Here is a 13378-nt window from a genome sequence, read left to right on the forward strand (position 1 = left end):
ACCCTAGGAAGACTTTGCCCTCTAAGGGACATGAGACAATGTCTGGAGGCATTTTTGGTTTAACACTGAGATGATGGTGTGCTGCTAGCATCTCACAGGTAGAGGTCAGGAACACTGCTCAACATTCTGCAAGGCACAGGACAGCACCCCCACAATAATGACTGATTCAAGATGTCAATAATGCCAAGGCTGAGAAACCCCAGGGTAGCTGTAGTGTTTTCTTTTAACCTTAGGGGATTTGAAAGCCACTGGAAACCAAAGAGCCGAACTGAACCTATGTGGCTGCAACATTTTTAGTTTCTTATTAAGAAAAAGTTCTCTGGTTTTTCAACATTAAGTTCCCTTATTTTGAAAACAACCGAAAGAGCTCAATATTGCAAAAATGGCACAACCACAACAGAGTGCAGTGTGATAACAATACAGAGTCAACTAAGATTAAAAATTGGTCTACTAAGACTTTAGATATAATACGTTTTATTCATCTAGTGGTACTTGGTGCTCACAGGGCACCGTACAACAAATTTTAAAAATACAATATGAAAAAAAACAAACAGCCAGAGATCAATTCCATTAGAGGGTGATGGCCCACAGAAAAACCAACAAAGGCCCACAGAAAAACCCACCCTGTGTCCCTAAGAACATTTCCTTCTTAGTTCGGCTTTAATAAACACCAAAAGAAAATACGAAAGAAAAGGTCTTTTAGAAGATAGGTAAAACTTCACATAGCGTCTTCCATGTATCACAAAATGCTTTCCTTATTTAATAATAAGCACATAAAATAATCCAAGTATCTGTGAGCCTCTATTTCGTCCCAATTTTTTAGGTCATAGCTTTCACTACTTCCCTCCTGTCCTCAAATTATTTTCATCAGTAAAAAAAGTTACTTAAGGTGTTAACAGTCTCCTTTGCTCCACACTGCCACTACAAAGCCTATTTTCCATAAAAAGCCAGAGGCCAAGCAAACGTAAGCTACTAAGTACTTGAACTGAAAATATAATTAAAATTTCCAAAGTGATACAACATCAAATTTTGACTTTGTAATCTATTTGTATTCAATTCTCAGTCATTACTGAAGGTCATTTGACATCAACCATAGAGAGCAGTGAGAGTTAAAGTTGCATAGAAGTAGTGCTGAAAACTTGTAACAGAAAGATGTTTGGAGTGTTTAATTTTACTACATTGTGACATATTTTCAAAAAGTTGTCATACAAGGAATGAGGAGGAATTACAAATCCAAGTTGGAAACCGTTAATGCTCAGTATCGATTTGTTGAAAGTCAATTACAAGCTGTTTTTTTTTTTTTTTTTTTTTTTTTGAGACAGAGTCTCGCTCTGTGGCCCAGGCTGGGTGCAGTGGCACCTTCTCGGCTCACTGCAAGCTCCGCCTCCCGGGTTCACGCCATTCTCCTGCCTCAGCCTCCCAAGTAGCTGGGACTACAGGCACCCGCCACCACGGCCGGCTAATTTTTCGTACTTTTAGTAGAGAAGGGGTTTCACTGTGTTAGCCAGGATGGTCTTGATCTCCTGACCTTGTGGCCCGCCTTGGCCTCCCAAAGTGCTGGGATTACAGGCGTGAGCCACCGTGCCCGGCCACAAGCTGTTTCTTAACTAAGCTTCCGAAGCAGGAACTCCTCAAGTGTTAACAGGTAGTTTTACTTACAGTAGTAGTTATATGCTAATGCTGTTTGCAGAATTTATTTTCTCTTTAGCGTTCGCAGAAGTACTACCACATGGAGACAAAACAAAATAGTAAAAATAGTATAGGTAGTAAAAAGGCCAACACCAAGAAATTTGGGGCCATAACATTATAAAAGGTTGAAAATATACTTTACATATTTGCTAAAAAAATTAAGTCGAGTACTGCCTTAATGCTTGGTTCCTCTATCATTAAATGGCATTTCATTCAGTATATGCTGAACTCTTAGATCAACTTATTACTGAATACAAAGCTAAGCAAACCTAGACATTTTAGCTGCTGCCACCGTATATTATCACAGTACATAAGGAATCTGTTCTATCAGCATTACTTAGGTATCCTCACTCCTAATAGGCAGAAAGCAGTTTTGAAGTAAAGTTAAATTTCTCACTTGTTAAACACAGCAGACTTTCAAGCGTTGGACAAGACTTAAACCACTTCCTTTAAACATGTTCATAAAGCATTTTGAGAAATCAAGAGATGAAAGGCGCTATGTAAGTACAAAATATTCAAGACAGTTTAGCAAAAGTGCTACTTTTCTATGATGATGGAATGGTTGTGCTAGTTTGAGGGGAACACCTCCTGAGGCTACTGTTCTTGCTGTCATTATTAACAGAACAATGGAATTTTGACAAAGATGCCATCACTTCATATAATTTTTATTTGGCTAACTACTTTCTATTAACCAGGTGACAGAAAATGAAATTAAGCCACTTATTCCACATAAACCAATACTTTATCAAAGTTCCGCATTTTACAAGTCATGTTCAAAAAACACACACAAATTAGCATTTTGTACACAAATGTTTATTTCTCAATTAAACATTCCCTTTAAACACAAGGAATGAGTTCTAAATCTTCATAAAGATGAATTAAAAATGAAATCCCTCCAGTATAGTGTATGTAATCACTGTGTTCTTGGTCACTACTGGCATTTACTGCTTAACATCAAAAACAAAGACAGGTTATTTAAAAATCATGCTACTGGATTTCTAGCTCTTCCTCTATGACCAGTTCTACACTGATCTGCAATGTTTAAAAGTTTACATCACCAAATCAAAGCAAGTTTAAGGTGTGAAGTAGCTGTGCATTAAACACAAAATAAACAATAAAATTATAAGATATAGTCAAGTTCATAACGAATATAGGTGTTCTTATCATCGTTGTAGATTCTTGGGTAATGTGCTATGAGAGCATCCTGGGAACCAATGTAGATAGAGTTGTAAATTTTCCAATATACATCTCTGACTTTCCGGGCTGGGTGAAACAGACCCTAAAATAATATTGAACAGTTACCTTATTTCAATTTTCAAGAACACACATAACCTTAACAAAATTAACAAATCATAAAGATATGATTCAAAATTATTTCCCTTGGGGAGTGGGGGGGGCCTAGTAATTATACAAAGCTAAAATGGAAGAGACAAAACGCACTCCCCCGTCACCACACAATTGTTCTACCATATGGCACAATATACCCTGTTGATAATCAGGAAAAGTAACTTAATTCAACACACTACTTTTCTTGCTAAGTAATCTTTTAAAAACCTTTAACTTACAGGGAGTGGGGGGAAAGGGGAAGGAGAGCATTAGGACAAACACCTAATGCACGCGGGGCTTAAAACCTAGATGATGGGTTGATACGTGCAGCAAACCACCATGCCACATGTATACCTATGTAACAAACCTGCACATTCAGCACATGTATCCCAGAACTTAAAGTATTATTAAAAAAAAAAAATTCACCGATTAAAAAAAAAAACAACTTTAACTTACCTGTAAACAATACTGCAACATTCTACATGGTCCAATAGCAACTCTCAGACCCTCTAGGGCTCCCATAACTGCCTGAATTACATGAGGAGATGTCTCAAACACATTGGGCCATACATAGTTCAACAAGTGATTCAGCGAATCTTCACAACCAAATCCATAAACCCCAAGTGACATGTGCTGTACCACTGCACTAGCCGTCTGTCTGTGTACAAGGTCTCTATAAGGGAAGGGAAAAAAGTCCTTTAAGATACAGTCTTATAAGAAAGGGGAAAAAATCCTTCAAGATATGGTCTTAGTTTTACAGGAAATATTCACCTGCCCATTGGAAACGAAATTACTAATTCAGTGCACTGAATAGATGTGAAGTCATCCTAACATTTCGTGTGTCTAATATATCCTTTAGAATAACTAATGTTTCCACTTGAGAACTTTTGCTTTAATGACTCAAGCTTCACTATTGCTCAACAATTAAGCCATATTTTCTAATTAACTTTTTTTTTGAGACAGAGTCTCACTCTGTCGCCCAGGCTGGAGTGCAGTGGTGTGATCTTGGCTCACTGCAACCTCTGCCTCCCAGGTTCAAGCAATTCTCCTGCCTCAGCCTCCTGAGTAGCTGGAATTACAGGTGTGTGCCACCATGCCCAGCTAATTTTTGAATTTTTAGTAGAGATGGGGTTTCGCCATGTTGGCCAGGATGATCTTGATCTCTTGACATTGTGATCTGCCCGCCTCAGCCTCCCAAAGTACTGGGATTACAGGCGTAAGCCACCACGCCTAGCCTTCTAATTAACTTTTAAAAGGAATATGAGCAGCAGGGCTCTGTGAAGTCTTGGCTTTATTATGCTATTAAAGAGGAGGTATGTGATTCTAATGTATGAATAATAAACGGTAATATCTTATTTTAAACTTTTTTCTCTTTTTTAAAATTACTTTTCAGGCTGGGCATTGGTGGCTCATGCCTATAATCCCAGCACTTTGGGAGGCCGAGGCAGGTGAATCACCTGAAGTCAGGAGTTCTAGACCAGCCTGGCCAACATGGCGAAACCCTGTCTCTACTAAACATACAAAAATTAGTCAGGCGTTCTGGCGCACACCTATAATCCCAGCTACTCGGGAGGCTGAGGCAGGAGAATCACTTGAACCTGGGGGGCGGAGGTTGCAGTGAGCCAAGATCGTGCTGCTGCACTCCAGCCTAGGCAATAAGAGCGAAACTCTGTCTCAAAAAAAAAAAGAAAAAAGAAAAATTATTTTAAAAAATGTTTATTGTTAGAGATATGGAGGGCCTCGCTATGTTGCCCAAGCTGATCTTGAGCTCCTGGGGTCGAGTGATCCTCCCACCTTGGCCTCCCAAATCATTTTAAACTCTTGATTATAAACTTAAATCTTTACTAGTACTTCAGATACTGGTATATAATAGGTAACTAAATTAAAATTAAATTCCCTTCTCAAGTAAAGTTTAAGTTTCAATAACTCAATCTGGGGAGAGGAAGATCAACAATTTTTTCAAACCTACAGAAGTAACTATCATCTCCTATGTTAACTGAGTTTATGTTCATGAAAAATCAATCAGTTATTCATTCCACAATTATTCAACCAAGTATGAGCTCATTGGCTAACACACTGGGATTTGCAACGGGTATGAAAATGAGTTTCCAGGCCAGGCACGGTGGCTCATGCCTGTAATCCCAGAACTTTGCGAGGCCAAGGCCGGTGGATCACAAGGTCAGGAGATAGAGACCATCCTGGCTAACATGGTGAAACCCTATCTCTGCCAAAAATACAAAAAATTAGCTGGGCACGGTGGCACATGCCTGTAGTCCCAGCTACTTGGGAGCTGAGGCAGGAGAATCACTTGAACCTGGGAGGCAGAAGCTGCAGTGAGTCGAGATCGTGCCACTGTACTCCAGCCTGGGCGACAAAGCGAAAGTCCGTCTAAAAAACAAAATGAGTTTCCACACTTTGCTCCAAAGATAGTAACACAGACCATATCAAAAGAGAAAAATACTTGTATTTACTAATATTCTTGTTTTTCTTATTTTAATAATGTCATTAAGCATAAGAATGAAGCAGTATTCCTCATTAATAAAATTTCCAACTGAAGTATTCTTTTCATTTAGTAATTTTCAATGGAATTACTCCCTCCACTTCTCAGTACACAGAACAAAGTTTTTAACTGCGGGTGACATACATTAATGACTGCACTATGGTCCTCACGCACTTCTCACTGAGGAATATGGAGCAAGGGTGATTTACCCTCATTTTTTTTAGCCCTGGGCAGCCAGGCTTTTACAGAGCACAATTCTTACTTTGCTTCCATGTCTTGCATATACACTTTCTGGTAACTTGTCAAGTCCAGTTAAGTCTCCCTTTCAGAAGGTTATTAATGAATAACTTTAATCTGTACACAAAAGTATGTGAATGGGCTCTGATTTGAGTAACTTCTCTCTCCTGAAAAATAAGGAGCCAGTGAAACGGTTCTTTCCCTTACTATGCCTGCACTTTCCTTTGCACTTTCTTCAGTTACTTCTGTGTTTAAGGCTGTGCATCCGTCTAGATGGTAAAAGGTATTAGCAATCTGTCAAATAACTCGAACAGTACTGTACTGGTGGTCACTATCTGAAACACCAGGGACCTGCAATAGGAAGAGTGTAGCTCTGGCAGGCTATGTTCAGTAATTCAAAGGCTTAAGAGAAACCTATCCTTTACCTGCAATAAAAAGCTAAAAAGATCAGGTCTCTGCCACACTGATTAGCTCCTGCTCATCATGTCCTCTAACTATATTTGACCAATTTTGAAAACAAAAGATTATCAATCAACCCTTTTCAAAATGTATTTAGTTCAACAGATATGAAAAGAGATTTAAAGGGGGTGGGGGAACTTGAAAGAAAGTCTGGGGAATCACTACAGTGTGCACATTATTTTAAAATAATAAGTCATATTTACGATGTCCCAAGACTCCAGGCTAGCATTTTTTTCTTTAACTACATTACAGTAAAAAGTCATCTAATAACTATTTCAGGATATTCTAAAATGAAGGAAGAGTTATAATTATTTTCTTGTCATCAGTTCAAGTCACTTACCTATCCATTAAAGCATCTTCAAGTAACGGTGTTACAGCATAAATGTAGTCTTTTCCCATTTCACCAATATATTCAAACAAGAAGGAAAGTGACTTTAACACTCCATTTTGAACATTCAGTTCAGGAACTCTGTATTCATTCATTAAGGCAGGGAGTACTGTGAAGGGTGAACATGTTTCCGCAACAATAGCTATTGCTACAGTGGTACAAACTCTGTTCTGCCTTTCTTGAACTTTGAGGTTGTTTAGAAGTGTAGCCAATACATCATGAGGGCTGAAAAAAAAAATGGGTCAACAAGCTGTTACATTATAAGTCAAAAATTTATGGAAGAAAAAATGCATAAAGATGAAAACTTTTAAATATTAATAATTACAGGGAACTCAGTAATTTTATAAAACGCAATACTTCCAAGTCACTGGCATTGTTTCTACATTAAAATTTCATATAAATTAAAAGGTCAGTTTTAAAAAGTTAACTCTGAGAAGATCAGAGGTCACAGCTGTACAAATTTTAAAAATTTTGGCCGGATGCAGTGGCTCACGCTTGCAATCCCAACACTCTGGGAGGCCGAGGCAGGCGGATCACGAGGTCAGGAGTTCGAGACCAACCTGGCCAACATAGTGAAACCCCGTCTCTACTAAAGACACAAAAATTAGCCGAGTGTGGTGGCACACACCTGTAGTCCCAGCTACTTGGGAGGCTGAGGTGGGAGAACCACTTGAACCTGGGAGGCAGAGGTTGCAGTGAGCTGAGACAATGCCATTGCACTCCAGCCTGCGTGACAGAGTGACACTCCTTCTCAAAAAAAAAAAAAAGTAAGTTAACTCAAATTAATTTTCATATGTAATTTTCAGTTTTTAAACTTTCTGAAATATAAAGAAATTTAACTAAATGTTTAAAGTGAGTAATTCTGAGTTGTCAAAATGGGCACTAGAACTAGGTAGGAGTGGTGAGGGGAATATCTGAATTGTGGTCTCCCATTATAAACCATATAAAATCTCTTTTCTTTCTTTTTTTTTTTTTGAGACGGAGTCTCGCTCTGTCGCCCAGGCTGGAGTGCAGTGGCACAATCTCGGCTCACTGCAAGCTCCGCCTCCCGGGTTCACGCCATTCTCCTGCCTCAGCCTCCCGAGTAGCTGGGACTACAGGCGCCCGCCCCTGCGCCCGGCTAATTTTTTCTATTTTTAGTAGAGACGGGGTTTCACCATGGTCTCGATCTCCTGACCTTGTGATCCGCCCACCTCGGCCTCCCAAAGTGCTGGGATTACAGGCGTGAGCCACCACGCCCGGCCATAAAATCTCTTTTCTTTTATCTTCCCTCCCACACAATTTGCTGCATCTATTTGCCTCTTCTTTGACATAAACTTAGAGGGACATTGGGGCTAAAAGCTTGCATGACAGCTATTCACTACAAATTTCTTGACTCCATCACCACTGAAATAAATATTATGCTACCAAAATAGGAGAGAAATTAGTGTGTGTTAGGGGAGGGGGTGTGGTCTGGTTAATTCTACCTAATTAATCAGACGTTCACATGTCATATTCCTTGAACACATTTTCTTAAGCCACATGGACATGTGGTGTCTCGTTTTCTTTTCTTTTTTTTTTTTTGAGACGGAGTCTCGCTCTGTAGCCCAGGCTGGAGTGCAGTGGCCGGATCTCAGCTCACTGCAAGCTCCGCCTCCCGGGTTCACGTCATTCTCCGGCCTCAGCCTCCCGAGTAGCTGGGACTACAGGCGCTGCCACCTTGCCCGGCTATTTTTTGTATTTCTTAGTAGAGACGGGGTTTCACCGTGTTAGCCAGGATGGTCTCGATCTCCTGACCTCGTGATCCGCCCATCTCGGCCTCCCAAAGTGCTGGGATTACAGGCTTGAGCCACCGCGCCCGGCCGTGTCTCGTTTTCTATAATGACTTTTTTCCTACTTTAGTTGTGATGGAATGGAAGCAAACAACCATAGATTATCTCACAAAGCAGCTATAATTCAGTTAAATCCGTGGAGTAATGTTAGAATAGCATTTTTGTTGTTTTTTTTTAGAGACAGGGTCTCGTACACTGGCACAATCACAGCTCACTGTAACCTTAAACTCCTGAGCTCAAACAATCCATAATACAACTTTTAAAACACATAAAGCATTAATATGAGACTTAAATGATGCTGTGAGACTAAAAATTTGCCTTAATAGTTTAAGCAATATCCTAAAAGACCAGTACACATTTTGTATTTTTCTGAAAATGGTACTGTTTCCCTCCCTGAAAACACCTAAAGTATAATTAAAGTAAATCTTAAACCCTTCCATCTATTTTAATTCAATTAAGAATTTAAGACTACAGGCTGGGTGTGGTGGCTCATGCCTGTAATCTCAGCACTTCTGGAGGCCAAGATAGGTGGCTCACTTGAGGTCAGGAGTTCGAGAACAGCCTGGCCCACATGGTGAAACCTCATCTGTACTAAAAAATACAAAAATTACCTGGGCGTGATGGCGCATGCCTATAGTCCCAGCTACTGGGGAGGGTGAGGCAGGAGAATCTCCTGAACCCGGGAGGTGGTGGTGGGTGCAGTGAGCTGAAATCAAATCACTGCATTCCAGCCTGGGTGACAGAGCAAGACTCCGTCTCAAAAAAAAAACAAACACACAAATTGAATTTAAGAATACATTCCAAAAATCAGAAGGTCAATGGTTAAATGAAGAGCTTTCTCAACTGCATTATTCAGACCATGCCTCAAAAGAGATTTCTACATGAAGTATTTTTCAACACCACAACGAATTTATTATAATTTTTTTTTTTAATGGAAGTAAGTGACACTCACCCAATGGCCTTTGCAATATAACCAAATGTGTTGACTGTGGCTCTACGAATAGCCTTTTTGTGGGCTTTTAAGAGCTCTAAAAGCTCAAAGCAAATCCTCATCCACTCTCTTGCAGACACATATTCAGCTCCCCTAATTTAAAAAATACACATATTATTTGTGACATTAGGAAAAGTTTTAAGGATAAATTTGCAAATTCAGTTCTAAAAACATGATTGTTAACTCATTTTAAGCATTAAATAAGAGTTATTCCTCTTCAGAAAGGCTGAAGAGTTAGTCTTACAGGTTTAGTCCTAAAATTACATGGCCACCCCATTACCATCCAAATTGAAATTTGACTGAAAATATTAATACTAGACAGCCTAATCATATACACTTATATTAGTGACATTAAGAAAATTTTGCTAATTGAATACAAAGTGGCCAAATTTGAAAATTGATACTGCTTATAAAAATGTGTGGGTAATCTGCTTACCTGTCAGCAATACGCCCAACAAGATCAATACAATTCTCTTGTACTTTTTCATGTCTGTTCTTTAAGATGGGGGTGAGTCTAGGCAGCAGATCTTTAATTGGTGGAGTCATCTTATGCATACCTATTTAATAGAAGTCAATAAACTATCAACATCTGAATTGCAACTTTTGTTCACTTTCCTTTTACTTAGCAACGTTATATATGACTATGCATAAATATAAACTTACAGCTGCCTATGGAAAGAGAAAGCCGCGGATTCTGACCAGACTCAGAATCGTTTTTAACTTTTATTAACAATTTTTGATTATGTATAGAAATGAAAGAAATCAGTGAAGTGATTTAAAGAATGATGGATACTCAATAACAAAAAAGTTTTGTTTGGTTCTGAAATGTATTTGTGCACTGACATTTAAATATGGGGACAGCTTATGTTCCGGCCGTACACAACAATATAAGCCAGAGGTAAACAAGTAAATAAAGCAAAAATTTCCAGAAAGGGCCCCCTTACCCTTTAACTGCAAAACAAACAGATCTCCAGTCTCCCTGCAATGCAGGGCATACTTGGATGGTATTTACACCTATGAAGAGAGAAAAAAGGAGGCAGCTGGCAGGGGCTCTTGCTCTAACTAGAATCACTTGCTCTGATTCTCTCTCCATTGCTCTTCCCATGCCTCTCTGACAAACAATATGGTTTAAAACTCCCTGCAAACCAGAGACCTACAAGTGCCCATGTAAATGATTTTTGGCAAGTGGCTATCTTCAAGTAGAGCACTGGGCTGCATTGGAGATTATATGCAAATACAATAGTTTAAAAATGTATATTGCATAAATACCTCTTACAAAATAAGAAAAAACAGTGGCTCTCTCACAGTCAGCCATTTTGACTTCTGCTAGGTTATCAGAGCCTCTAAACTCTGCAGGAGTTACATTTGGCAACAGTTATAATCAATTTAAAAAAAAGATTAAATACAAGAAACCATTTGTTTTCTTTGTCATACTGCCCTAACAGAATAAAAACTTTGCTCTCCATATCCAAGACCATTTGTAATATAGCTGTGTTTTGGGTTAGAAAACTGAATGGACAGTATTGAAAACTTGAGTATGTAAATAAAGACAATAATTTGATCAGTTCACTTTTCTGATTATATTCCTTGAAACTGATGGCAAGTAAAAAACCTGTCATAATCACTAATTCAAGGTTTAAATATACACATATAGTTCTAAAACTGAATTAAAACTTTAGGTTTGCCTTTTCCCCCTCGCAGCAGAACATGGCAGAATATATTTCACCTGAAACACTATTTCTACTAGGGTCCTGTATTCCAAGACTTCAAAGCTTTTTGAGCTGTGACTACTCCCACCTCTCCTGTAGGTCCTAAACTTGCCCTTTTTTTCTCTTTAAAGTAAAATATAAATGGGTTTTGGGAAACAAAACTTTTGTGACATCCCCCGACTTAACTACAATATTGAAGTGCTTTTAAAAAAGTAACAAAAACCTCCCAAATCCTAAATAAGACTTTACTTACAAAAAAAAAAAAAAAGAAAGAAAGAAAATTAAAACAAGAAAAAGTCTTATGTAACCAGCAGATTTCATACCTATGACATTTACAATGGCCTTCAGTGCTCCGAGAATGCTGCCCAATACTTCAGGGTACTCTTCACCCAAATACTCATACAACACAACACCCAAGTGTCCCATCAATTTTTCCTATAATAAAACAAAGAATGTTAAAATGTTACTATTTACATTAAACTATTTGGTGAAGAAGTAATAATTTGAAAAAGAAGTTTACCTCTTGACAAGTCTTCATGACAACAGCAGTTCGAGAAATCAAGTCAGCTGCCTGCTGCCTAACTTTTGCAGATTTGTTATTTAAACGCCACAAAACGGTACCACAGATCTGAGGCAAGTATGGTTTGACTCGTTTGCCAAGAGCATTAACCACTGTGCCAAAGCCGTTCAACATTACTGAGTCCTAAAAAATAAATTTTAAAAAAAGACACATTCATTTGGTTTATGACTGCACAGTTGAAATATACTAATAGTCAACCTTTTCTAACCACCCAAACATCTGTGGTTGTTTTTTTACATCAAATCTTAAAACTTGAGGTAGAATAACATTTTTTGGTAACCGAGTGAGCATATTAAAAATTACTTCAAATTCAATTGCATTCTAGAAAAATTTGCTTGACAACTAATACGTTTTTCTACAAATATTAAAGTCAGTAGCAATGTGCCATAATTAGTTATCATTACCTCTGTAGTCTGTTCTTGGAAAGCATAAAGAATACCATCAATCAGTTGTTCTTCAAGTTTATGATCAATATCTGCTGCTCCCAAATTGCCCATAATTTTCTCAATTGTCTCCATCACCATTTTTCTGTACTGTTCAGCTTCATCTTTCAGATCATCCACAATCCTGGATATAATTTCTGCTGCACCTACTTTGTTTGCCAACTCCACAGTAGTATCAACTAACTAAAAAGAACAGAAAAAAAAACGTTTTAGACTGCTTTTCCAAGGACATAAAACATCATGAAAACCAAATACTCTAAATACACTATTTAGCTAATGAACATGATAAGAATGATTCACTGCTATTTATTAAAGTTGAAGAGAAAAGTGACCAAACATAGAAAAATGAGTGTAAGTTAACATGATTCAAGGTAAAACTGTGTCCATGTTTCATCTAGCCAGATAAAGCACTGAATTCACCACACAAAAACATCAATTCACAGTTGAGTATTAATCCTTGAATCCAAAATCAAAATGGAAGTTAACTGGCTGACTAAAATCCATCTCCTCACAGTTGAGTATTAATCCTTGAATCCAAAATCAAAATGGAAGTTAGCTGACTAAAATCCATCTCCTTTCATAATCAAGCACATATAAACTGTGAGATAATTAAGGTAAAATATAATATGCATTCAAGTCGACTAAAGAATAAGTCAAAAGGATTTTTGAGAATATTCTTTTAAAATAAAAGCTTACCTGTCGGTAATTTCTTCTATCCAAAGCCATCCTGTGCTGCCAGAAGTGTTTAAAAAAGGGAGGAAGAATCTCTGTTTTAATGTAGTTTGCTTCTACACCATCTGTCCCACAACACTGTTTTACCACCTAAAAGGTTAAAAAATAGTAATAATAAATCAACTGACTTGAAATGAACAGACTACTCATTGCTGATTACGTAATTTTAAAAAATAAAATTTAAAAACAAATGAAACAGTACTGGTGTAACATACAGTTTTTTTGTTGTTTTTAAAAAACACTTTAAAATTATCTTAGAACCGGCTGGGCGCGGTGGCTCAAGCCTGTAATCCCAGCACTTTGGGAGGCCGAGGCGGGTGGATCACGAGGTCAGGAGATCGAGACCATCCTGGCTAACACGGTGAAACCCCGGTCTCTACTAAAAATACAAAAAGAAATTAGCCGGGCGTGGTGGCGGGCGCCTGTAGTCCCAGCTACTCCGGAGGCTGAGGCAGGAGAATGGCGTGAACCCGGGAGGCAGAGCTTGCAGTGAGCCGAGATCGCGCCACTGCA

The 13378-nt window shown here is 38.4% G+C and overlaps 1 protein-coding gene across 3 annotated transcripts in view; it reads right to left on the bottom strand.

The window, feature by feature from the left end:
* Window positions 1–2483: 2483 nt before the first annotated feature.
* The window catches only part of SF3B1 (splicing factor 3b subunit 1), a 49270-nt gene continuing 38375 nt past the window's right edge, over window positions 2484–13378 (bottom strand). Inside the window, exons 17-26 of one of the 3 annotated variants that reach the window (XR_013401773.1) lie at window positions 12830–12955; window positions 12095–12316; window positions 11631–11813; window positions 11434–11545; window positions 10346–10415; window positions 9838–9958; window positions 9363–9494; window positions 6552–6824; window positions 3472–3688; window positions 2487–2968 (exon numbers count right to left, since the gene is read on the bottom strand). Coding sequence is in view for 2 of the 3 variants with exons in the window: in NM_001265963.2 (NP_001252892.1) it covers window positions 2810–2968; window positions 3472–3688; window positions 6552–6824; window positions 9363–9494; window positions 9838–9958; window positions 11434–11545; window positions 11631–11813; window positions 12095–12316; window positions 12830–12955 (1545 nt within the window). In the remaining variant the exon portion in view is untranslated. 3 annotated transcript variants of the gene reach the window in all.

The sequence above is a fragment of the Macaca mulatta genome, chromosome 12 (genome assembly GCF_049350105.2).
Source record: "Macaca mulatta isolate MMU2019108-1 chromosome 12, T2T-MMU8v2.0, whole genome shotgun sequence".
Taxonomy (NCBI): domain Eukaryota; kingdom Metazoa; phylum Chordata; class Mammalia; order Primates; family Cercopithecidae; genus Macaca; species Macaca mulatta.